This window comes from Neoarius graeffei, chromosome 13, assembly GCF_027579695.1.
Source record: "Neoarius graeffei isolate fNeoGra1 chromosome 13, fNeoGra1.pri, whole genome shotgun sequence".
Taxonomy (NCBI): Eukaryota; Metazoa; Chordata; class Actinopteri; order Siluriformes; family Ariidae; genus Neoarius; species Neoarius graeffei.
The window spans coordinates 20,813,142-20,840,818 of record NC_083581.1 but is presented as its reverse complement, the minus strand read 5'-3'; the positions used below and the strand labels follow the sequence as shown (position 1 = coordinate 20,840,818).

Sequence of the window (27,677 nt, the reverse complement as noted above, 5' to 3'; positions counted from 1 at the left end):
GAGGTGTATTTCATCACACCCCAGTGACAATCCAAGCCTGGTGATGAAGAAGCACTTTATGCTGCATTTGGCCTTGCCATGCAACTCGTACCCATATCTTCACTGGGGATCAGGTAGAGGTTGGATGATGCTATTGTATAAGGACATGTTTTAATGGGTCAGGATTGTGAACAAGGACTAATCTTGTGAGGGCTACATATCCTTATAATCTCCTGTAACATGTAGAATGTGCTGGTAAATCGTGGCAGTTTCATCAGCATTGGACTGCTGTTTGTTCTTTTAGCATGTCCCTCAACTGCACTTGTTTCTGCATAGCTACTGGAAGCAGTGCATGTGACTCAGCCAGATCTGCTGTGTTCAGACACCACTGCATGTATTTTCCTCTGTCAGTTCTCTGTCTCTCAGCCTTGAAATGCAAGGACACCTTCAGAAAATGGGACTGCTGAAAAAGCTTGAACTGTCACTCCAGCAGATCAGAAAGAGAGAAAGAACGAGGGAGAGAGAGAGGAATTGTTTACCTTGCTCTCTTGGTGACTGTGCCCTGGCTGGTGGCCAGTTCACATGCGCTAGACCTCTGAAAGCAGCCACGTCAGGCAGCTGAATGACAGCTCTCTCATCCAGTGAGGTTGCCTCAGCAGTTTTGCAGATGGAATTCTATTGGACAAGCTGAAACAAACAGGTGGACGGGTGCCTCTCATTGGCCATCAGGTAATGTTATCATTTACAGTTAGATGGAGAACTAAACAGTGTGTGTTGTTTTTAAAGTGCTTTTTGTTATCGGATTTGCACAATATTAAATGTGATGTGGTTTGTGTATTATTCCACACAGCTAGTTGTGTGTGTGTGTGTGTGTGTGTGTGTGTGTGTGTGTGTGTGTGTGTGTGTGTGAGAGAGAGAGAGAGAGAGAGATAAGTCGGAAGAAGTTTGTGAGATTACTGTATGTGGATCTCTTATGGTTGGTTTGATCAGATCGTAAGTGCAATGCAGTACTGTTTTTGCATTGCCAGTCACATGGCTGTGTGTGAGATGGTGAGTGTGACGCAGTTGATCTGTGCCTGTTGCTCTGGTGTTTATCAGCTCCCCTCTTCCTCTGCTGGCTGACCACTGTTTCCTGTTTCGAGCGACTGAATGCTTTGTACCTTGATTTCTTCGGATGTCATCTTTTTAATCACTTTGCCTGTTTGTTTTATACACTTTTAGAGTATCTCTGTGTCATCCACACCTTTGATTTTGAAGAAGAGCAGAGACCTCTTCTCACATGGCCACAGGAGTTTCTAGAAACTTCCTTGCAATCTCGGTCTTCTTAGCAGTTTATGCTTCCAACTAATGGTGTATTTTGTAACTAAAATAAAAACGAGTAACTATTGCAATGAAGCCACCGAGACTCCGTGTATTCCATTCGGAAAGCCGTAGTACCACATACAGCTGTGTCAGCAGATAGGACGCAGGTCTGCGTGGACGCTAGTGGCCCGTAGTGCAGCTGTTGCTGCAGTCAGTGCCACAGCCTGGCATGCTGGCTTGATGTGGTGGCACCATGGGCAATGAACGTGAGTCAAGCCTTATGGATGAGGCCAGCCACAGAAGAGAATTAACCTGTGGGTGGTGTCCTCAGGGCTTTAGGCTCTGATGTACACAGGAATGAAAGCTGGTAATTTTTATTAATCTGCTATAGTTTTTCATCATGCCCATGACGTGTGTGTGTGTGTGTGTGTGTGTGCGTGCTCTTGTGAGGATTTTGTGTTTGCCTTTAATTGTGTGAAGATTAAACATGACATGGGAACTTGGTGATGTAGGAAAGATAAACTGTATCTGAGAGGATATTAAGCATTTGATAAATGAGCTTGGGACATTCCAAAAAGTAATATTTGCCAACAGCTATTATTTTGATCCCTGCTAAGACCTATTTGTTGACAGTAGATAAATAATAATAAATTCAATTTATATAGCGCCTTTCAAAAAACCCAAGGACGCTTTACAATTATAGACAAAGAAAAAATAATAAATAAATAAATAAATAAATGTAAAAAGTCCACCAAGTAGGGGTCAAGATGTAATTCCAGTGGTGTAGCAGCCACAGTCCCACCAAAAGGCGCATGAAAATGAGTCCCACATCTCCAGCACCACCACCGTGACGCCGTCAGCCACATCGCTCGAACACCACGCCGTGGATCCACAAAGCGAGCACAGAAGCTCCGCCACGCAGAGCGCTGGTGTGTCCCAAACCGCCTGCACAGCCGCCGCGACGCCACCGAGCAACATTGCTTGGAACATCATGCCAAGCATTAAAGTGCAGAGCGCTGGACAACCACGATGTTAAATGAGCAACGAGCTCACTGCAGTCCATAGCTGGGAGCGCAGGCATCACCCACAGTGACCCAAGGCCTAGAGGGAACCAACGCCCAAAACTGGGTCCGGAGCTACACCACCACCCGCAGACAAAACACTCAAACATCAAACTACACAAACACACAGAAAAATAAATAAATAAATAAATAAAATAAAAATTGAAAAAGAACGAAAATAAAATTAAAAAAAGCTCTGGTGAGAAGCGGCAGCCATAATGCGCATGACGTACTCTCAACCGGAAACGAAAAAAAAAAATAGTGCCATAGACACTAATGCACCCCCATACCATCAGAGATGGTATAGATAGACGTTATCTTCTACTTAGTATGTTTAGATATATTGCATACTGAGTACAGAATATATGTAAGTTTCATTTCAGCTCAATGTTTTAGCTTCTTAACAAGCTGGTCCTGCTGATTTTTTTTTTTCTTTTCCCTTCTGCACAAAAAAACCCACAACACACCACTGTTCCTTATAATAGTGTTACGGTTTAAGTTCCTTTCTAATTAATGTTTTAGCTTTTTAATGACCTCTGAGGTTTTCTACATCCTGGTCCCATTGATTTATTTTTGAGCCCTGTTCCTTTAAATCCTTTATAAACATTACATAACACACTGAGGGCCAGGCTACAACAAACAAACCCAGCAGCGAGAAAGCAGGAGGAGGGCTGAACTCCAGAAGCAACCAGATACCTCCAAACAGCAACTGTCACCAAGCTCCTCTCTGCCCTGAGCATGGGAAACTCCCTTGAACATTGTCCCATCCAGCAGATAAAGCCTTCAGTGTGCCTCTCTGTCCTTCCTCCTATTGTAGTGCCCAAAGCAAACACGTAGTGTTTGAACAGATCAGAGAAGGGAGGGGAATTTTTTTTTTTGGCAACTTTACCACTTCCTTCAATCTCCTTTAATCAGAGCAGAAAGTGTGTTTTAAGCAGGCACCTTACTGAGGGAGGGGAAAAATCTAAGAGGAAATGAATGGCTTGGGGTGTGGTAGGACAAGTGTCCATTTACCTGCCAGAATGTTTGGTGCTCTGGATATGCCGTATCATGAGATTTGGCATTCGAAAGCTCTTGGGTAAATCATTTTGACTCCGGTGCACTAGGCAGTACCTGTCACCACACCTCTACAGTGTGCTGGCATCTACCAGAATTCTCCATTTCCCTCATTTACGGCATTTTAGGAAGAACACATTGGAAGCAAGTGCATAAGAGCCAGAAAGAAATTGCACAACACCTTTTAGTGTGCCGTGCCTCAGGTGAGCTGAGCTAACCTGTTGGGATTAGCATTCTTTTACAGTCTGATATGTAGGAAATTTTGTCTGTTGCATGCTGAGACACACTTGCCTTGAGCATGATGTGGTCAACTATGTGCCAAAGGCACTGTCGTAGTACAAAGTTGCATTTCAGGCCTTGCCACAAGGCTGTGCCTTTGTGCTGTCATAGTGATACAAGCTATAACACCACTGATGGCTGCTATGTGAATGACTGGTGGGGAATTCATTAAAGAAGCACATGTTGCTGTTACATAGAGATTTTAAGATATGATACTTTGAGACCTGGCTTTGAATTGTATTGCAACTTATTTCTTTGGTGTTTATTAGGACACTGATTGTATAATTCTGACATCTGAATAATAGGTGTGGCAAGATCATGTGCTCAGATGGTTGAGTTATTATCTTCATCCGGATATGTGAGCTGAACTTATTGTTTACAACTCCCACCTGTTCAGAAACTGGATTGTATATGACATTTTACTGTGCCACTTTGATCCAATTCTGTTGTCATGTTCATTGCTAGAGAGTATTCCTATAGACTCTAGGGCAAGTTGTTGAATACTCATAATACTGGAAGTACATTTTAGTCCAAGACTTGCTTCATCACCAAGAAACACAGATACAGAACTACATGAAATGAACTCCTTGGGGTTCAACAAAAAAAAGGTTTGCCCAATTGTCAAGAGATTGTGAGTTCAAATTCATGGTCGGAGTCCAAGAGAGCAAAATTGGCCATACTCAGTGGGTGAGAGCAATGGCATATTTTCTCTACCCTGCTAATTGGAGCTGCAGTAGCCAATCTGAGGGCATCATGCACATGTAGAAAAGGATAGATTTTCCTCTGATCATGTGATTGAGCCTGAGCAGCAGTGTGAAAAGTTTCAGTGATTTGCTTCACTTGAAGGCAGCGCATGTTTGCCTTCAGCCTTCCTGGTTGGTAGCTGGTGTGATAGGGGCTAATGAGTGGCAACTGGCAAATTACCAAAATGGGGACAAAATATCCTGATTAGAACCAAAATATCCTGAATGCAACTTTTGCACAGAAATGTTTTAATTAGATGCTCATTGTACGATCCTAAAAAAAGTTGGGACGCTGTGTAAAATGAATAAAAGCAGAATCCAATGATTTGCAAGTCCTTATCAACCTACATTTAATTAAATACAATATGAAGACAAGATATTTAATGTTCAAACTGAGAACGTTTGTTGTTTTTTGTAAATATACAGTCATTCTGAATTTGATGCCTGCAACATGTTCCAGAAAAGTTGGTACAGTGGCATGTTTACCACTGCGTTACATCACATTTTCTTTTAACAACACTCAGTAAGTGTTTGGGAACTGAGAAGATGAATTGTTGATTGATATACAACTTGCTTGATAAATGGCTTCAGTTGTTCAACAGTCCAGGGTCTCCATTGTTGTATTTTGCACTTCATAATGTGCCACAAATTTTCAACGGGAGGCAGGCAGGCCAATTTAGCACCTGCACTCTGTAACTGTAACATGTGCAGAATGTTGCTTGGCATTGTCTTGCTGAAATAAGCAGGGATGTCCCTGAACAAGACATCGTCTGGATGGCAGTGTGTTGCTCCATAACATGTATGTACCTTTCAGCATTAATAGTGCCTTCACAGATGTGCAAGTTACCCATGCCATAGGCACTAACACACACACCCATACCATCACAGATGCTGGCTTTTGAACTTTGTGCTGGTAACAATCTAGATGGTCCTTTTACTCTTTAGCCCAGAGGACACAACATCTATGATTTCCGAAAACAATTTGAAAAATTGACTCGTGAGACCACAGCACACTTTCCCACTTTGCATCAGTCCATCTCAGATGAGCTTGTAACCAGAGAATTCAGCAGCATTTGTGGGTGGTGTTAATATTTTGCTTTGCATGGTAGATTCAGCGATGAACTGTGTTTACCAACAGTGATTTTCTGGAGTATTCCTGAGCCCATGTAGTCATGTAGTCATATGATCATGTTGGTTTTTAATGCAGTGCTGCCTGAGGAATTGGAGGTCATGGGCTTTCATTGTTGGTTTTCGGCCTTGTCCCTTGCATGCAGAGAGTTCTCTGGATTCTCTGAATCTTTTGATATTATGGATTGTCGATGGTGAAATCCCTGAATTCCTTGCAATTGTACATTTGAGAATTGCCCCTTTCATACCCCATCATGATACTATCACCTGTTACCAGTGAACCTGTTCTGTAGAATGTTCCAAACAGGTGTTTATTTGAGCATTCCACAATTTTCCCAGTCTTTTGTTGCCCCGTATCAAATTCAGAGTGAGCATCTGTTGACAAAAACAATAAAGTTTATCAGTGTGAAGATTAAATATCTTGTTTTTGTATTGTATTAAATTGAATATAGATTGAAAAGGATTTGCGAATCATTGCATTGTTTTTATATACGCTTTACACTCCAACTTTTTTTTGGAATGGAGGTTGTATGTCGCTTCTTTATTTAAACCTGTCCGTATTAAATTAAATAAATGAGCAGACTAATTTTGGCTGAACTAGTGTACAGTGTCTTGTATCACAGAGAATAATCATTCTTCAAAGACATTACATCCTTTTATCCAGTGAACACTTTAAACCTGTCCTGTCTTTGCTTTTGCTAGATTCTCTCAAGTTGTTGGACTGACAATTGTAATAGTCCTCAGAGGAACACCTGGTGTTGGGTTTCCTTGTGAAAGGGGTGGTTTTTTGTTTTGTTTTGGGGTTTTTTTTGTGTGTGTGTGTGTGTGTGTGTGTGTGTGTGTGTGTGTGTGTGTGTGTGTGTGTGTGTGTGGGTGGGTGGGTGTGGGTGGGTGGGTGTGTCTTTTTAAATACTTGATAACAATTTTTGGGGTTTTGCTCTTGGGTAGAGTTTTTATTTTGTCCTCAGTTGGTTCAGCAACACGCTCTGCCATTTGTTTTTTCTTGACTAACGGTATACAGTGGTGCTTGAAAGTTTGTGAACCCTTTAGAATTTTCTATATTTCTGTATAAATATGACCTAAAACATCATCAGATTTTCACACAAGTCTTAAAAGTAGATAAAGATAACTCAGTTAAACAAATGAGACAAAAATATTATACTCTGTCATTTATTTATTGAGGAAAATGATCCAATATTACATATCTGTGAGTGGCAAAAGTATGTGAACCTCTAGGATTAGCAGTTAATTTGAAGGTGAAATTAGAGTCAGGTGTTTTCAATCAATGGGATGACAATCAGGTGTGAGTGGGCACCCTGTTTTATTTAAAGAACAGGGATCTATGAAAATCTGATCTTCACAACACATGTTTGTGGAAGTGTATCAGCACAAACAAAGGAGATTTCTGAGGACCTCAGAAAAAGCATTGTTGATGCTCATCACACTGGAAAAGGTTACAAAACCATCTCTAAAGAGTTTGGACTCCACCAATCCACAGTCAGACAGATTGTGTACAAATGGAGGAAATTCAAGACCATTGTTCCCCTCCCCAGGAGTGGTTGACCAACAAAGATCACTCCAAGGCTACATCCACACGACAACGGCAATGAGATTTATTTTTTTTTTTTAGCGCGTAAAAAAAAATCGCGTCCACATGGGCAACGGATCAGTAAAGTATCAGGTACATATGGCAACGCAACGCTTGCTGAAAACGATGCAATACACATGCCACACCTCTACGTGCGCTGTAAGACGGTCCCATTGGAGACACCAGAACAATAGAAGTAGTAGGACGCATGCGCATAAACCCCTTCTTCTACCCGGTGTGAATGAGTGAGTGCTGCTTGTTCTAGTCATGTGGTTGTGACGTCATCATAAACAAATCCGTTCTACTCATCCAGACAACTTCGCAACGGCACCGTTGCCAGATTTTTCCACTCTGGAAAACGTTCTCAAAAAATATCATTTTGGGGCACCCAAAATGCCGGTGCCGTGTGGACGCCAGGCCGAAACGATACATTTTATTGGATTCACCTGAATCCGTTGCCATGTGGACAGGGCCCAAGAGCAAGGCGTGTAATAGTTGACGAGGTCACAAAGGACCCCAGGGAAACTTCTAAGCAACTGAAGGCCTCTCTCACATTGGCTAATATTAATGTTCATGAGTCCACCATCAGGGGAACACTGAACAACAATGGTGTGCATAGCAGGGTTGCAAGGAGAAAGCCACTGCTTTCCAAAAAGAACATTGCTGCTTGTCTGCAGTTTGCTAAAGATCACGTGGACAAGCCAGAAGGCTATTGGAAGAATGTTTTATGGATGGATGAGACCAAAATAGAACTTTTTGGTTTAAATGAGAAGCGTTTTGTTTGGAGAAAGGAAAATGCTGCATTCCAGCATAAGAACCTTATCCCATCTGTGAAACATGGTGGTGGTAGTATCATTGTTTGGGCCTGTTTTGCTGCATCTGGGCTAGGAAGGCTTGCCATCATTGATGGGACAATGAATTCTGAATTATACCAGCGAATTCTAAAGGAAAATGTCAGGACATCTGTCCATGAACTGAATCTCAAGAGAAGGTGGGTCATGCAGCAAGACAACGACCCTAAGCACACAAGTTATTCTACAAAGAATGGTTAAAGATGAATAAAGTTAATGTTTTGGAATGGCCAAGTCAAAGTCCTGACCTTAATCCAATCTAAATGTTGTGGAAGGACCTGAAGCGAGCAGTTCATGTGAGGAAACCCACCAACATCCCAGAGTTGAAGCTGTTCTGTATGGAGGAATGGGCTAAAATTTCTCCAGGCTGGTGTGCAGGACTGATCAACAGTTACTGGAAATGTTTAGTTTAGGGGGTCACACCAGATACTGAAAGCAAAGGTTCACATACTTCGCCAGTCATAGATATGTAATATTGGATCATTTTCCTCAATAAATAAATGACCAAGTATAATATTTTTGTCTGATTTTGTTTAACTGGATTCTCTTTATCTACTTTTAGGACTTGTATGAAAATCTGATTGTTTTAGGTCATATTTATGCAGAAATATAAAAAATTCTAAAGGGTTCACAAACTTTTTCAAGCACCTGTGTGTGTGTGTGTGTGTGTGTGTGTGTACACGCACGCACGCGCACACACACACACACACACACACACACACACACACAAGAGGGTAAGTCAAAAAGTTCTAAGACAGAGGTTATAATTTCAAAAGGAATTCAAAAAAGGAATACAAAGAAGGAATTTTCTGATGGAAACATCGCTTGCAGAAGTGCTTAGACTTAAATGGAGGATATGTAGAGAAATGGCTTTATTTTCATAAATTAAGATTTTTTTTTTTCATTTGTCTTAGAACTTTTTGACTTACCCTCGTATATATCTCAGGGTTTCCCCTAGAAAAACTGGAAAGAGTAATTTTGAAATATAAGGTTTCATTTCATGGCTTCTGGTGACATCTAGAACTGATTTTTTACCAGTTCAACATGTTGGGGGAAAAGGCTATATTTTAATTATAATTTTACTGAATTCCCACCCTAAAAACAGAAAGAAAAAAAAAGAGTCAATGCAATGCCCACTTGCATCTCACAAACAGTGTATTGTTCCAAAGGAGACTGCAGTTTATTTCACATCAAACAAAGTGAATGGTGAAGCAACATGGCACGATATGTTCAAAATACTGATCATTAAATTTCCGCAGTAGTGCGGATGACTGAAAACCTAATACTCGACTGAAGTGAACAATAAACAATGATAAAATGAAAAAACATCAGATGGCCTGGCATTTGGCAAAATTTGGTCAGCAACATGCAGCGAACTGGCCGTTGCGGTCTCACAACTATGGTCTTCTACTGTTGCTGAGATGTTTTCCGCAGTTTTTGTTGTGAAAAACTCCGTAATTAAGGTGCAACCCATCGGTGTTTTGCTCACTTGTACCCGACTTGGAGGCTCTGACATTTTTCCATAAGTTACCTGTGAATATTAATTGTGCATCCCTCATCCAATCAACGTGGGATACCGCACACACTCAGCCAGTCAGTGCAGAATGCCCTTTTCTGACATCAGCTGTGAACTTAGCTCAAGTTCAGGGCCATGGGCTTGCATGGACTCTATTGATTAGCTCGTCCGGCCGACAGGCGATGAGTTTATGCCATCATGTATTGTCCGCCATCCGTTGTCCATCCAGTGTCGTCCACATTTCGTGAAAATCGCTTCTTCTCTCTCAATTCTTTATCAATTTTTATTCTTTTCGGCAGGAAGGCATGCAAAAGTTTGGGCACCCTTGCTGAAAATGTTTGTTACTGTGAATAGTTAAATGAGCAGAAGATGAACTGATCACCAAAAGGCATAAAGGTAAAGGTGACACATTTTCTTTAATATTTTCCGCAAGATTACATTTTTATTTCCATCCTTTACAGGTGTAAAATACCAAAAAATGAAAAGGACCTGAAGCAAAAGTTTGGGCACCTGACATGGTCAGTACTTAGTAACACCCCCTTTGGCAAATATCACAGCTTGTAAACACTTTTTTTTTTTTTTTTTTTTTTTTTTTTTTGTAGGCAGCTAATAATCTTTCAGTTCTTACCTGGGGGATTTTCGCACATTCATCCTTGCAAAAGGCTTCTAGTTCTACAAGTTTCTTGGGCTGTCTTGCATGCACTGCTCTTTTGAGATCTATCCACAGATTTTCAATGATGTTTAGGTCAGGGGACTGTGAGGGCCATGGCAAAACCTTCAGCTTGTGCCTCTTGAGGTATTCCATTGTAGTTTTGGAGGTGTGTTTTGGATCATCGTCTTATTGTAGGACCCATCCTCTTTTTAACTTCAACTTTTTTATAGATGGTGTGATGTTTGCTGGTATTTATTCGAATCCTGTGCCACTGGCTGCAACACAACCCCAAAGCATGATCGATCCACACCCATGCTTCAGAGTTGGAGAGGTGTTCTTTTCCTGGAATTTGGCACCCTTTTTTCTCCAAACATACCTTTGCACATTGTGGCCAAAAAGTTCTATTTTGATTTCATCAGTCCACAGGACTTGTTTCCAAAGGGCATCAGGCTTGCTGAGATGTTCATTTGCAAACTTCAGACACTGAATTTTGTGGCTAGGACACAAGAAAGGTTTTCTTCTGATGACTCTCTCATGAAGGTCATATTTGTTCAGGTGTCGCTGCATAGTAGAACAGTGCACCACCACTCCAGGGTCTGCTAAATCTTTCTGAAGGTCTTTTGCAGTCAAACAGGGGTTTTTATTTGCCTTTCTAGCAATCCAACGAGCAGGTCTTTCAGAAAGTTTTCTTCATCTTCCAGACCTCACCTTGATCTCCACTGTTTCTGTTAACTGCCACTTCTTAACATTACGATCTGAGGAAACAGCTACCTGAAAACACTTTGCTTTGTTCTTGTAGCCTTCTCCTGCTTTGTGAGCAGCAATTATTTTATTTTTCAGAATGCTAGGGAGATGCTTAGAGGAGCCCATGGCTGTTGATTTTAGGGACAAGTTTGAGGAGTCAGAGAATTTATACAGCTTTGAAATCTGCATCATCTGACCTTTCCTAACAAAGAATTTGAACAAGCCACAGCTCAATAAACTAATTAAGGTCTGGAACCTTTGTAAAAGTTACCTGAGAACTCAAATGTATTGGGGTGCCCAAACTTTCACATGGTGTTCCTTTTCTTTTTTCACTCTCCAATTGTACTAAACAAAAATAATACACAAATCCTGCATAAAACGCTGAAAAGAAATGTCTCGTCTTTACCTTTATGCCTTTTGGTGATCAGTTCATCTTCTGCTCACTTAACTATTCACAGTAACAGACATTTTCAGCAAGGGTGCTCAAACTTTTGCATGCCACTGTAGGTGTGCCTGGGGTGCATATAGCTTTTACCCAAGTTTGCATAATTGCAATTAATAATTAAGATATGGAGTAATTAAGCCCTAACGAGCAGTTTTCACACAAATTGCTTCTCCCTCAATTCTTCACCGAATTAATTAATTAATTAATTAATTAATTAATTAATTCTGGCATGAAGGTGGGGTACCTAGAGTGCATATAATTTCTACCCAGATTTGCTTAATTACAATTATTAATGAAGTTATGGTGTAATTAAGCCTTAATGAGCAGTTCAACAAAAATTGCTTCTTCTCGGTCAATTCCTCGCCATTTTGGATTCTTTCTGGCAAATAGGTAGGTATTCCAAAGGAATATATAGCATCTATATATATCTTGTGTATAGTTTGTATATTGCACATATAGCTTGCAACATTGCGCAAGTTGGCCCACTTTAGATCATTCCTTCGGGACTAGACTGGGCCGCCATGAGCTACACCATCATTGACAATCTCGTTACCTGCTCAAAGGCTACAAAACGCATGCATGTTGATTCCAGCTTTATACTGTTGGCAGGGATGGTGCTAGGATTTTTCGTTCTGGGTCCCAGGACCCACATGACTGGCCAAATTGGGGTTGCTGGCATTTTTTGTGGGTCCCAAGTAAATAAATAAATAGAGAGAGCGCAGTTGTGGTGTGCGGCCATGATCTTGCCGTTTTTTGGGTTTTTTTTTCACTGACAGTCCATGGGGTTAAAGGTTTTTCGATCAATCTTTGTGAGTGTTTAACCTGGAATAGAATATCGAGGACTTTCACTGATGTCACAGATTTTTGTTTATCATGCAGTGTCCACCATACTGACGAGTAAACAGAGAACCAGCCACGACAGTTAATAATGAAAATCGAGACGACTGCAGTCAGTACAATCTCTCTGAAATGATTGAAAATTTATTTTATACCAGCAGATCACATTACGTTCAAATGCTGAAACATGCAGGCATCACAGATCCGTATAATTTACCCACAAATGTGTTTATATATTGTTTATTCTGCACACTGCACTCTCTCTCTCTCTCTCTCTCTCTCTCTCTCTCTCTCTCTCTCTGTGTACATGCATGCGTGTGCATGCATGCATATTCACCACTTCAGATGGATTACATACAGAGGAGGAATTTCGTTGTGCTTGAGTTAACATTAGATAAAAATAAATAAAGGCTTATTCTTCTTAATTTACCCATAAATGTGTTTATCAAACCAGCTACCGGATTTTGGACGCTACAGCATCCTGAACTATTTAGTATTTGGGACTTCTAAATATGGGCAGCACGGTGGTATAGTGGTTAGCACTGTCGTCTCACAGCAAGAAAGTCCTGGGTTCGAGCCCAATAGCCAATGAGGGCCTTTCTGTGTGGAGGTTGCATGTTCTCCCTGTGTCTGCATGGGTTTTGTCTAGGTGCTCCGGTTTCCCCCACAGTCCAGAGACATGCAGGTTAGGCTAATTGGTGGCTCTAAATTGACTGTAGGTGTGAGTGGTTGTTTGTCTCTATGTATTAGCCCTGCGATGACCTGGTGACTTGTCCAGGGTGTACCCCACCTTTCACCCATAGTCAGCTGGGATAGGCTCCAGCTTGCCTGCGACCCTGTACGGGATAAGTGGCTACAGATGATGGATGGATGGATGTACACTGGAGATGCTAAAGGCAGGCAGAAATACAGATGCCTACCAATATTTTGAGGCAGATTTCATGCTGGAATATTATGGGAAATTCCTGATAAATACCATATTATGATAAAGGTAAGCCCAAACGTGGACTCATAACAGTAATAAACAAGCCAGGGCCTAGAGCTTACATATTTTACAGGGCTTTCCCCAAAGCATGGATATGCAGTGCTCCTGTCACTTCCACACCAAAAAAAAAGTAAATACCATAAATTGAACAATGCAGAGTATTTTCCACACCTAAATATCTCCTGTTCCCTTCTGAAAATGAGTAATAACTATAGAAATAGGAAGATATTGAATTATATAGACCTAGGCTATCCTGGTACTCAACCCAGAAGTGAAAACAAAGGGTTTCTCTGCGTGCACTGACTGCCATTCGCAACCATACATAAAATCACATTCTAGGCACTGGTTGCTAGATGGTGCTGTTGTGTGATTTGACCTCAATTCTGTTCTTGGCATCCTGGAATTGGAAAATGAAGGTGTGCTACGAAGTGTTTTAATTTCAAATCTAACTTTGCCCTTTAAATTTTGCCACTTGCATATTTGACAAGGTAAAAAACAGCGAATTTTAATAATTTTGAATTGTGCCTAAATCAGCCCTAGATGCCACCAGAATGCACCATTTTGAAGTCTCTGCTTTCAAAATTTTCCAGAAGAGCATGCCCCTGGACCCCCTAGCAGCCTTCAGGGCCCTCTATGCTAGTAGCACCACTCTGTAGCCCTGTTTTATGCTGTTTAGCCTTGTCTACATTATCAGTACATGACAAACATGCAGCTAGTTGAGCCAAGCCAAGCATGAGGTCTAATAAAATGTTTCGCGTCCAAAGCCTACATCCAGATATCTGCAGTTGCAATGACATCACATAAAAGCGACCACGATGCTGTGACCTTTTCGTTCTGTTCACTTTTGCTTTGCATGTTCAACAGCATAATCTAACAGATTTGCCAAGGCAATCAGATAAAATTCAAGTCGGAGCCTTGCATCCCGGGGTGCATTAAAATTCTGAACATTTTTTTTTTTTGGCATATTTGTGCATAAAAATGCATGATTTCTGTGTTAAAGGAGAACTGAAGGCAATTTTTTTATTATCATAATTCTATGTATCTCATTTTATTAAATATAGGAATGCAATGTTCGAAAAACCTTATGTTCGATCGTCCCAGACAACTAAAGTCTGTGCAAGGCCAAGTAAAACTTTAATGGTAATCGTCCGATCGGACGACAAAAGTTAGTGCTGGCAACCTAAGCAACACAGGCGTTAAGAGAGCAGGGAACCAGTCTAAAGTAGCTCGTCTCATTTCACAGGAAATGCATTAAAAAGTTTTATTCATCAGCACAACAGTATATACAAGTACAAAAATATTTTGAGGAAATCATTCAAATTTCCTTGTTTTTGGTTATAATTAATTGAAGTATGCGTGTGTTCAAGTGTGTAGGAAAAGCTCGGCTCAGAGGGGTCCACGTAATGACGTAATTATACCAATTGGCTCAGGGCGACGAGGATCAAGGACATCATGTGTCAGCAGCACGGTTGAAGTGAGCAGGTGTCAAACTTGGAACTTTTTATATCATGATTGGAGTTAATAATAAATGATATCACTGAATAATGTTCCTTACCTCTAACCAGTGTTTGTGTGTGTGTACCGTGTGTGTGTATATATTAAAATTTTTTAATTGTTTCATATATTTCGTAATATAATTTTTATTTTCAAAATATGTATCAACATACCGCCATTGTGGCACGGGAGCCTGTGATTGGTGGACAGCTGACAAAGGGTGTCTCCCATTGGTTGTAAATCGTGACATAAAAATCATAAACATATACGAGACCCGCTGATTGGCTGTTCACATACTGAAGCCAAGCGGAGATGTCCGACGTCTGTTGCTGTTGTCCGAAGAAAACTACAGCTAAAAAGGCTCTACTACCGGATTACTTGGACAATCTGTCAGAAAGAAGTGAAGGATAGATATACACGGAAATTAGTTTATTAGCGGTTCTGATCCGTGCAAAATTCCTCGAAACAACCGGAGTGATAGTGCAGATTTGTGGCCTAGAATTAGCGACATGTTGGAATATACCTTCTTTTTCCTGAAAAGTCCCGACACAGAAGAACAGTTTTAAAAAACTACAGAAGCAAGAAAACCTTCTTTGTGTAAAGATTTTTTCCCAACATCAGCTTTTGGGAACAGAATGTTGTGAATGCCAAAGCATTTACTCTCAAAGGGCTTTGACTTGAACTGTGGGCTAGATCTTATTCCCAGTCGTCCATGTCTCAACAACCCCAAGGATATGTAGTTACAGAGCTATCTGCACGCTATCATTTATACAGTCATGCTTATTTTTGTTAAAACAATATCTGAAGTGTTATTATTTGTAAAATAACAAAATATATTGCTCTAGACTTTCAAACAATATTGTAAGATTTTATTTTATCTAATAGTGGATGGTACAATAATTACGAACACTAACCGAATCAGCACATTCCAGTTGTAGCTGTAGTCATATAGTAACTATAATCATTCTTGTAATAATAATTTCAAATATAGCTGCAAGCAGCAATGTGGGGGCCAAGCAGAATATGACGCCATAGGGCGTGTTGGATTCATTTTGACCGAAGGATTCCAGCGATACTAAGATTTTGATGATCAGACGTACGGTTCAAAAGTAACAAGCAGAAATGTACTTCCAACTTTGACCTGTTGGTGGCGCTAGAGTTTGAGGTGGTGAGCTGAAATTTGCTGACAAGAACCTTGAGGCAGCCTAGAATCAGTGTGCCAAATTTCACAACCTCTCGTCAGATGGTTCTATGGGTTGCCATAGAATTTCATTGATTTTAACAAAATTCAAAACGGCGGAAAATCCTCAAGGCAGAATATGACGTTGTAGGGTGCGATGGATTCGTCTTGACCCAAGGATTCCAGAGATAGTGGAATTTTGTTTCTACCCAAAACGCATCATGAGATATGAGCCAAAAGTCATTTTTCCTAGTTATAGCGGCCAATTTGTTCCAAATGTTTTGTGGGCCTTTTTGGAGGGGTGGGGCATAATGCCACCAAATTTCGTTAAGATACGCCAAAGGACGGCCGAGATATGAGCACACTTCCTGTTTTGCGTCTGTGCAGCCAATTTTGATTGGCTGCCACGGCCAAATGCTTATGAAATTCAAAACACTGAGCAGAACTTTTGTGCGGCTTTGTCCAATTATGCTATGTACCAAGTCTGGGAAAAATTGGTCAAAAATTGAGGGAGGAGAAGCATTTTAATTGATTTTCACAAAATTCAAAATGGCGGGAAAACTATCCAGGCGGAAAATGACGTCATAGGATGCGTTGGATTCGTCTTGGCCCAAGGATTCCAGGGATACCAACTTTTTGAAAATCGGACCAACGGTTCAAAAGTTACAAGCAGAAATGTACCTGTGACTTTGACCTGTTGGTGGCGCTAGAGGGTTTGAGGTAGAGGCCTGAAATTTGCTGAGAGGAATGTTGAGACTGTCTAGAATCAGTGTGCAAAATTTTGCAACTTTTTACCAGACGGTTCTATGGGCTGCCATAGACTTGCAGAGGCGGAAGAACGTTGAATAATAAGAAACAATAGAAACCCTATGGGTGCCTGCGCAGCTTTGCTGCTTGGCCCCCAATAAACGGTTAATGTTCAATTCCCTTTTCAGCAGCTTTGCTGCTTGGCCCCCAATAAACAGTTAATGTTCAATTCCCTTTTCAGTTATTCTCGATTCAAAGGCACAGTTGAGTCACACAGGTTGATCAGTGTGTAACGGACAATAACAATTTTATCCAAAATAGTTTTTCCTGCCTTAATCGATTTATTTCCATTTCACATGCATGTAGCTATTGTAAAGTTCAATGTGTTTGTGTAGAATTCTTGAACTGTAGGTTCATTTCTACACTCTGGTTCCATGGTGACATTTTGCACAGGACTGAGTTCCTTTGATAACAGAAGCAAAGCTCCAGCATTATTATTATTATTATACTCTTTCAAAACTCTACAGCTTAATATACTCTAAATTATTAATTCCTTTACTACTAGAACTTTTCTTTCTGAATATGTCTGCATATTTTGGTGTTATGGTTTTGTGAATTTATGATAATTATGCTGCTTCACCTATATTAAAAAAAAAAATCAACTGCATTCTGTCCTCTCCAAAATAAAATAAAGCTCTGGGCAAGTGGAATTGTTTCTCAGGCATGTATGTTTTGGGTGCTGCTTGCCCATTGGTCAAGTAAAACTGGGACATTTTTTTAGAGAACTGGAATGCATTTTTGATAGCTATTTTGTCACTGCTCTATTATGAGTGTTTGAAATATGCTATGTAATATATCAGTCCATATGTCAAAGCAATGGCCATAAATGAGATTCATTGAGACCTGTGCGAGACATCATAGGACAGAAGTAAAACGTACAGTGGAAATCAAAGTGACCAACATCTGCCAGCGTTGTCAAAAGATGCATGCGCCCTCTTTCGAATGCTGATGTAATCAAAGTTTTGTTTGTTTTGATAGCAGTCAGGAAAGTTTGAAAAAAGTAGGCAGTAATCGTCATTTAAACTCATTTTTGTGCAATATTTCGTTTGGAAAACAGTTTTCAAAATAGCGGCACTGGCACCTAGCTGACAGTTCACATTTCGAAGTCTCGCACAAGTCTCGTGAAGATCGCGCGGATAAGTGATGCCTGCTGTGGACCAAACGAACTAAATTCAACGTGGCTAAAAAACGAATAGGCCAATAAGTATAATATTTAATTGCAATTAGTTGCCAATACAAGTCACAATATAAGATTACTAAAACCGAAAACGTAATAAAGAATTAAAACATGTTAATTAAGAAATAAAGCAAGTTCTCCTTTAACACAATCCCTGGTAGGCCTAAATTTTAAGCGTCATGGTGGCATGTCACCAAGTGTATCAGTCAGTAAATTAAGCATAGCGGGGCCACTAGACTATGACACTTTAGGGGAAACCCTGAGATATATATATGTGTGTGTGTGTGTGAGAGATATAACTCATGTTTATAATTTTGGCCATCAGTATTTGTTAGAAACTGGCAAATATAACACAAGCTTAATGACATCTAAAACATTAGTGCTACTGAGTTGCCTTAGCATATGCAGGGGGCAGGTCCTAAGACATTGATATTATGTGAGCAGAAACGGAAGTGTGGGAAGTGGGCTGGTATCCAACCTAGGCTAAGGGCTAACCCAAGCATGCTGGTGATCCCAGTAGTACTGGGTTGACTTGAACAACATGTATTTAATGTGTTGTAGTCTCTTTGTGGGCAGCATGGTGGTGCAGTGGTTATCACTGTCGCCTCACAGCAAGAAGGTTCCAGGTTCAAATCTCACAGCCGACGAGAGGCCTTTCTGTGTGGAGTTTGCCTCTTCTCCCTGTGTCTGTGTGGGTTTCCTCCGGGTGCTTCGGTTTCCCCCACAGTTCAAACACATGCAGTTAGGCTAACTGGCTAATCTAAATTGTCTGTTGATCAAGTATGAAGAGGGATCGGCTCTGCCAAGTTTAAATGCCCTAGACACTCACTCACAGCCCTTGCTGGCTATAGGGAGAAGTCGTCTATTTGCACTGTAACATTTCCTAATTTGTAGTCTGTGTTGTCCAGCCATGACCTTGTACTATACAGTTGTCACTTTCCTATAATATATTGTACCAAGACCTTGGAGAATGCCTTTTTGGTCTACTGCATACATGTTTATGGCATGAAAGGCAATGAAGTTTTTCACTATTCTCCCTTCTAACTGCACGCATATATACTGTGTATATATAAAGCCCCTGGTTAAGGGCTGTAGCAGTTCCTGATGTGGGTGGACCACAGAAGCACGGCAGGCGAGAGTTGATGTTCTCTCACACACACACACACACACACACACACTTTATTTGAGCTTTTCAGCTTTCACTCACTCGCTCACTCACTCACTCACTCACTCAACAAGCACACATGCGTTGTGGTCGGGAGGGAGCCCCTTTTCTCTGCTCTCTCCCTCCTTTTATGCTCCATCTCTGTAACACACACACACACACACACACACACACACACATAAATTGACAGCAGGTGGAATGACTTAGCCACTTACCTTCCCCGACTCCGCCCTCCATTCACAGACTGCTGTTTGGCCACACCCCCACTGCCACATACCCCTACCTCCCAACTCAGGCCGAGGAGCTGTCTGGCCTGAAGCTGACCCCCCCCCGACGGGACAGGAAGTCCGCCACCACCATCTGTGCCCCCGGCCTGTGGATCACCTTGAACTTAAATGGCTGGAGGGGGAGATACCAACGGGTGATCCACACATTGGCATCCTTCATGCGGTGGAGCCACTGGAGGGGTGCGTGGTCCAAACAGAGACTGAAAGGGTGCCCCAGCAGGTAATCTGGGCTCACGCTAGCCGCTCGCACGTCCGCAAATTACGAAGTTTTATTCCAGTTTGCGAAAAGAAAATCATCTGTATTCGCATTTTATGCAAAAGTCATTTAAAGTTTAAGCAAAATCCATCAAACAATTGCGATTTCTCAAGATAAACAGTACCTTTCGTGCCCATCTTCGATGTTTTGATTTATAACCAACGCCCCCGAGTTTCAAAGCTTCTTATTGGTTGACTGCAAATTACGTCTTCCAATAGCATCGGCCCTTACATATAAAATGATCAATTTCCGAGTTGCGCTGATAATGTCGGCAATTCTTGCTCATTAGTGAACAAGATTATAGCGAGGTTTGTTTAAAATAAATTATCCGACTTTACGTATGACAAAAACTTATCTAAAAAGTGAGAACATATTAGAATATTCTGTTAGCTTTCTCAGTTAGGGATTAAAAACACGATATAAGCATTCTAAAGACGTATTTTCTACATAATATCAACCCTGACAGAACTTTGGAAGAACTCACAGATGAACCAGGATATATCAACCAAGTGTACCTTGTTTTCAGAGCGTTTTGACGCACATGGTTCAAAGTTTTGACAAGTGTTTCATTTGAGAAATTAATGGTGAATATCATTATATTTGGGTTATGAGATTAATTTATAAGAAACAACCATTGATTTTAACTCCCTGAGCTCCCTTCATCCTTCCCATAAAGACACCTCCCTCCCCCTAAACACACACACACACACACACACACACACACACACACACACACACACACACACACATCCCAATTATACACACGCACATACACATCTCAATCATGAACACACACACACAATCCCAATTATATACACACAATCCCAACCACACACATACACATATCTCAATAATGAAAACACACACACGAGGCAATACCAGTGGTTGAGATGTTAAAATAGAATTTTGAATAAAATAAAAAATAAAATTAATATATTAGCAAGGCCAGCCACTGATATTGGCCAGGTCCGACACTCATGTTGGCCAGGCCAACTTGGCCAGTTCAAATTTATACATGACCTTGGGTTACCATGGACCTCTAAATGGCCTCTAACTCCCAAACCATGGCTTAAGTTTGTATGAGCAGTTAATATGAAATGTGATAAATCCCTGATAGAGTTGGAAGCCACTCACCATGCAGTTATGTTACACAGCCAGACAGCATACTACAGAGGGTGACTAAGGGCTAAAAGGTGCATAGATAGCAAAGAATGCAAAGCACATCACAGCACAGTTAGATATAATTATAATGAAAAATATGGACTCCGTAAACCAGATTAAATGTGTTAAATTAAACACACAATTTCATTATATATATATATATATATATATATATATATATATATATATATATATATATATATATACAGTTGATGAAATGATCAAAATAAGAGGATTCAAGAATAAATAAGCATGCTATGAACATAAATCAAGAACATGGAAAGACAAAGGCAGGAAACAAGCTTGCAAACACTACTGAAACACCAACAAACTACAATAACAATTCATTTTTCAATATTATGTCAGTGCAAGAAACATTTAGAAGTATAACATATCTTGCTAAAAAAATTACTTTGCTAAAAAGAAAATTGTTCTTTTAGCATTTCTTGCTAAGCGAAATTGCTAAAGAAAAATTTGAGTGTTTAACACTTTTCGCTAAAACAATTTGGGTCCTAGAGTGAGCACAGATAATATCGGAGTGCAAGGACCGCCCACTCGATGGCAAGACACTCTTTCTCAATTGTGCTGTACTTGCTTTCACGCATCAACAGTTTCCAGCTGATGTACAGCACGGGTCGCTCCTTGCCCTCCACCTCCTGGGACAAAACGGCCCCCAGCCCTCTGTCCGATGCATCAGTCTGCAAAATAAGGGGGAGAGAAAAGTCAGGGGAGCGTAAAAGTGGCCCCCCACACAGTGCAGCTTTTACAACCCCGATTCCAAAAAAGTTGGGACAAAGTACAAATTGTAAATAAAAACGGAATGCAATAATTTACGAATCTCAAAAACTGATATTGTATTCACTAGGGCTGTAACGATATGCGTATCGAAATCGAAATCGCGATACGCAGAGCCACGATCCGTATCGCGATACAAGAAGGCAGAATCGCGGTACACCCTTTCAAACTTCTCCTCAGCCCAAAAACAGAGGCGCTTCCAAACTTCAATTTATGAATACTTTACTTTTTATTTAAATTACATTTTAAACTTACTTAAATTACTTTTATTTTTTTATATCTATTAGTAAGTCGTTTTTTCACCGACCTGCGACAATCTTCTGCGAGTCACGCAACGTCCACACTCGCCACTGGCAGAGCATTCATTTCTTTTAAGCGGTCGCCATTCTGGTTGCGACGCGGGGAGCGAATCTGTAAACAAGCAGCTCATTGGCTGGCTAGGTGTGCCACAAGCCAATCACAATCACTTGACCGGAAAGGCATGCAGTGTTGCCAGATTGGGCAGGTTTAGGTGCTTTTTGGCTGGTTTTGAACATATTTTGGGGTGGAAAACGTGAGCAATATCTGGCAACACTGAAGGCATATCTGCTTGGGCGGAAGCCTTCTGCGGCAGTTACATTTTGACACGCGAGCAATGTTTCACCATAAAAATTCCGTAATTTCCATCTGTTTTCCGCGATCACAGAAAATCATTGGTCCTATGAGAGTGAGACAGTGAGAGAGCCACCCCATACCCCCCCCCCCCCCCCCAAAAAAAAAATCTTAACGGATTTACACGATTTGGAAAAATTACTTTTTCAGAACCGAAAAAACAGAGCTTCCGGCTCAACAGTATTATTTTGAGAAATAAAACAATCTTTGGATATACATTTGTTCATTTTTACATACATATTACTCATTCTCTGCAGTGGTCTGAATTATTTGTTATTAAATAGTTAATGTAAGTAAGTAAATGTTAATAAGTCAAATTTACTACTTAAAAATTTTTTTTTTTTTAAATCGTGGGCGTATCGAATCGTGGGTCAAAAATCGCGATACGAATCGAATCGTGAGTTGGGTGTATCGTTACAGCCCTAGTATTCACAATAGAACATAGACAACATATCAAATGTCAAAAGTGAGACATTTTGAAATTTCATGACAGCAACACATCTCAAAGTTGGGACAGGGCAATAAGAGGCTGGAAAAGTAAAGATACAAAAAAGGAACAGCTGGAGGACCAAATTGCAACTCATTAGGTCAATTGGCAATAGGTCTGACTGGGTATAAAAAGAGCATCTTGGAGTGGCAGCGGCTCTCAGAAGTAAAGATGGGAAGAGGATCCCAATCCCCCTAATTCTGCACCGACAAATAGTGGAGCAATATCAGAAAGGAGTTCAACAGTGTAAAATTGCAAAGAGTTTGAACATATCATCTACAGTGCATAGTATCATGAAAAGATTCAGAGAATCTGGAAGAATCTCTGTGCGTAAGGGTCAAGGCCGGAAAACCATACTGGGTGCCCGTGATCTTCGGGCCCTTAGACGGCACTGCATCACAAACAGGCATGCTTCTGTATTGGAAATCACAAAATGGGCTCAGGAATATTTCCAGAGAACATTATCTGTGAACACAGTGCCATCCGCCGTTACCAGCTAAAACTCTATAGTTCAAAGAAGAAGCCATATCTAAACATGATCCAGAAGCGCAGATGTCTTCTCTGGGCCAAGGCTCATTTAAAATGGTCTGTGGCAAAGTGGAAAACTGTTCTGTGGTCAGACGAATCAAAATTTGAAGTTCTTTGTGGAAATCAGGGACGCCGCGTCATTCGGACTAAAGAGGAGAAGGACGACCCAAATTATCAGTGCTCAGTTCAGAAGCTTGCATCTCTGATGGTATGGGGTTGCATTAGTGCGTGTGGCATGGGCAGCTTACACATCTGGAAAGACACCATCAATGCTGGAAGGTATATCCAGGTTCTAGAGCAACATATGCTCCCATCCAGACGACGTCTCTTTCAGGGAAGACCTTGCATTTTCCAACATGACAATGCCAAACCACATACTGCATCAATTACAGCATCATGGCTGCGTAGAAGAAGGGTCCGGGTACTGAACTGGCCAGCCTGCAGTCCAGATCTTTCACCCATAGAAAGCATTTGGCGCATCATAAAACGGAAGATACGATAAAAAAGACCTAAGACAGTTGAGCAACTAGAATCCTACATTAGACAAGAATGGGTTAACATTCTTATCCCTAAACTTGAGCAACTTGTCTCCTCAGTCCCCAGATGTTTACAGACTGTTGTAAAGAGAAAAGGGGATGTCTCACAGTGGTAAACATGGCCTTGTCCCAACTTTTTTGAGATGTGTTGTCATGAAATTTAAAATCACCTAATTTTTCTCTTTAAATGATACATTTTCTCAGTTTAAACATTTGATAGGTCATCTATGTTCTGTTCTGAATAAAATATGGAATTTTGAAACTTCCACATCATTGCATTCCGTTTTTATTTACAATTTGTACTTTGTCCCAACTTTTTTGGAATCGGGGTTGTACCTCAGAGAAGGCCTTTTGGCCCTGCTCCATCCACTGGACCAGATCTGGAGCCCCCTTTTTAGTCAGATCGGTTGGCGGGCTGGTGACGTCTGAATAATTAGGTAGAAACCTACGATAATAGCCAGCCAGCCCCAAGAACCGTCTCACCTCCTTTTTGGTCTTGGGCCTCAGGTAGGCTGTAACTGCTGCAGTCTTGTTAATTTGGGGCCACACCTGCCCACGACCCAAGTGGAACCCCAGATACCGTACTTCCACCCGCCCAATTGCATACTTTTTCAGGTTAGGTGTGAGGCCCGCACGCCTCAGCAACTTTAGAATGGCCCTCAGGTGTTGCAAGTGCCATGGCCAATCATGGCTGTAGATTATTATGTCGTCCAGATAGGCGGCTGCATAGGCAGCGTGAGGGTGGAGGACCCTGTCCATAAGCCTCTGGAACGTAGCGGGTGCCCCAAACAACCCAAAAGGGAGCATGACAAATTGGTGTAAACCAAACGGCGTGGAAAAGGCCGTTTTCTCTCGGGATAGAGGAGTCAAGGGGATCTGCCAATATCCTTTGTTAGATCCAGTGTCGAATAAAAGTGAGCAGCGCCGAACCAATCAAACAACTAATCAATGCGAGGCATTGGGTATGTGTCAAATTTAGACACCGCATTGACCTTTTCTATAGTCCACACAGAACTGGACCGACCCGTCGGTCTTGGGAACCAGGACCACTGGGCTGCTCCAGTACAGTGCCTTGCAAAAGTATTCATACCCCTTGAACTTTTTCACATTTTTCCACCTTACAACCATGAACTTAAAAGTTTTTATTGAAATTTTATGTGATAGACCAACACAGAGTAGCACATAATTGTGAAGTGAAATGAAAATGATAAATGGTCTTCAAAATTTTAAACAAATAAAAATCTGAAAAATGTGGTGTGCATTATTATTCAGCCCCTGTACTCTGATACCTCTAAATACAATCCAGTGCAATCAATTGCCTTCAGAAGTCATCTAATTAGTTAATAGAGTCCTACTGTGTGTAATTTACTCTCAGCATAAATACACTTGTTCTGTGAAGGCCTCAGTGGTTTGTTAGAGAACACTGAAGAACAAACAGCATCATGAAGACCAAAGAACTCACCAGACAGGTCAGGGATAAAGTTCTGGAGAAGTTTAAAGCAGAGTTAGGTTATAAAAAAAAAATCCCAAGCTCTGAACATCTCAAGAAGCACTGTTCAATCCATCATTCAAAAATGGAAAAAGTGTGGCACAACTGCAAACCTACCAAGACATGGCTGTCCACCTAAACTCACAGAGCGAGCAAGGAGAGCACTGGTCAGAGAAGCAGCCAAGAGGCCCATGTTCACTCTGGAGGAGCTGCAGAAATCTACAGCTCAGGTGGGAGAATCTGTGCACAGGACAACTATAAGTCGTACACTCCACAAATCTGGCCTTTTTGGAAGAGTGGCAAGAAGAAAGCCATTGTTGAAAGACAGGCATAAGAAGTCCCGTTTGCAGTTTGCCAGAAGCCATGCAGGGGACACAGCAAACATGTGGAAGAAGGTGCTTTGGTCAGATCAGACCAAAGTTGAACTTTTTGGCCTAAATGCAAAGCGCTATGTGTGGTGGAAAACTAACACTGCTCATCACCCTGCACACACCATCCCCACTGTGAAATATGGTGGTGGCAGCATCATGCTATGGGGATGTGTTTCTTCAGCAGGGACAGGGAGGCTGGTCAGAGTTGATGGGAAGATGGATGGAGCTAAATACAGGGCAATCCTGGAAGAAAACCTGTTGGAGGCTGCAAAAGACTTGAGACTGGGAAGGAGATTCACCTTCCAGCAAGACAATGACCCTAAACATACAGCCAAAGCTACAATGGAATGGTTTAGATCAAAGAATATTCATCTGTTAGAATGGCCCAGTCAAAGTCCAGACCTAAATCCCATTGAGCATCTGTGGCAAGACTTGAAAATTGCTGTTCACAGACGCTCTCCATCCAATCTGGCTGAGCTTGAGCAATTTTGCAAAGAAGAATGGGCAAAAATTTCAGTGTCTAGATGTGCAAAGCTGGTAGAGACATACCACAAAATACTTGCAGCTGTAATTGCAGCAAAAGGTGGCTCTACAAAGTATTGACTCAGGGGGGCTGAATACTAATGCACATCACATTTTTCAGATTTTTATTTGTTTCAAAACAACATCAGCGTGCCCAAGCAGATGTTACTTCTAGACTTTCTGTAAAGCTAGCTCTTCTGAACGTTAGATCACTTTCAAACAAGTCATTTTTAATTAATGATCTTATTTGCAAACACAATCTTGATTTTTTGCTTCTAACTGAAACATGGCTGGATCAAGCAAAGAGTGCTACCACCCTTATTGAAGCAGCTCCCCCAAATTTTAATTTCATGAGTGCTACCCGACATGGGAAAGGTGGAGGGATCGCAAATGTATTCAAAGCCTCTTTTCAATGTAAACAGTCCTCACTTGGTGATTTTACATCCTTTGAACACTTATGTGCACTTGTTACATGCTCTCCTAACATATTGTTATTAACTATTTACAGGCCTCCAAGACATTCAGCCAAAGTTTTTCTGGAAGAGTTTGGTGAACTGTTGTCAGTCATTTGCTTAGAGTTTGACTGTCTTATTATATCTGGGGATTTTAACTTGCATGTAGATAATCCTGAAAACCCTTATGCCAGAGAACTACTTGCACTTATTGACAACTTCAACCTAGTACAACATGTACAGGGGCTGACCCACTCTCGTGGTCATACCCTTGACCTCGTTATCACAAAGGGTCTTATTGTTTCTACTACTGTTGTTGACCTGGCCTTATCTGATCATTTCTGTGTTTTCTCTGATGTTTCTATGTCCCCTCACATTCAAAACAGCTCAACGACTATGGGTAGGAGAGTCATAAACGACAACACATGTTCTCTTTGAGCAAGCTCTCTCTCGGATCTCAACTAAAACGTCAGACTCTGTAGACGACTTACTGGAAATTTTTTATTTAAATATGACCCAAATTATGGATGATATTGCTCCATTCAAAATCAACAGTCAATGACAAGCAGAAAGCACCATGGAAGCAATACCCAGCTGTTAAATTGCTAAAGAGAGAATGTAGGAAAACTGAAAGAAAATGGCGCAAATCTAAACTCATTCTCATCTCATCTCATTATCTCTAGCCGCTTTATCCTTCTACAGGGTCGCAGGCAAGCTGGAGCCTATCCCAGCTGACTACGGGCGAAAGGCGGGGTACACCCTGGACAAGTCGCCAGGTCATCACAGGGCTGACACATAGACACAGACAACCATTCACACTCACATTCACACCTACGGTCAATTTAGAGTCACCAGTTAACCTAACCTGCATGTCTTTGGACTGTGGGGGAAACCGGAGCACCCGGAGGAAACCCACGCGGACACGGGGAGAACATGCAAACTCCACACAGAAAGGCCCTCGCCGGCCCCGGGGCTCGAACCCAGGACCTTCTTGCTGTGAGGCGACAGCGCTAACCACTACACCACCGTGCCGCCCCAAATCTAAACTTCACATCCATTATCAAATCCATAAAGAGATGCTTTGTAAATATAATTATGAAATTCGTAAAGCAAGACAGTCTTTCTTCTCCAACATCATCAACAGGAATATGAA

At 41.2% G+C, this 27,677-nt stretch overlaps 1 protein-coding gene across 8 annotated transcripts in view; it reads left to right on the top strand.

Annotated features, from left to right (window-relative positions):
- LOC132896481 (uncharacterized) overlaps positions 1-27,271 on the top strand; it is a 54,605-nt gene extending 27,334 nt beyond the window's left edge. For 2 of the 8 annotated variants that reach the window (XR_009656061.1, XM_060937335.1), the window contains 2 exons: positions 19,233-19,496; positions 26,581-27,271. Coding sequence is in view for 7 of the 8 variants with exons in the window: in XM_060937335.1 (XP_060793318.1) it covers positions 19,233-19,496; positions 26,581-26,625 (309 nt within the window). In the remaining variant the exon portion in view is untranslated. Of the gene's footprint in view, positions 1-14,533; positions 15,569-19,232; positions 20,805-26,580 lie in introns of those variants that run through there. The other 6 variants (XM_060937340.1, XM_060937337.1, XM_060937334.1 and 3 more) reach the window with 3 other exon arrangements.
- Positions 27,272-27,677: the final 406 nt, after the last annotated feature.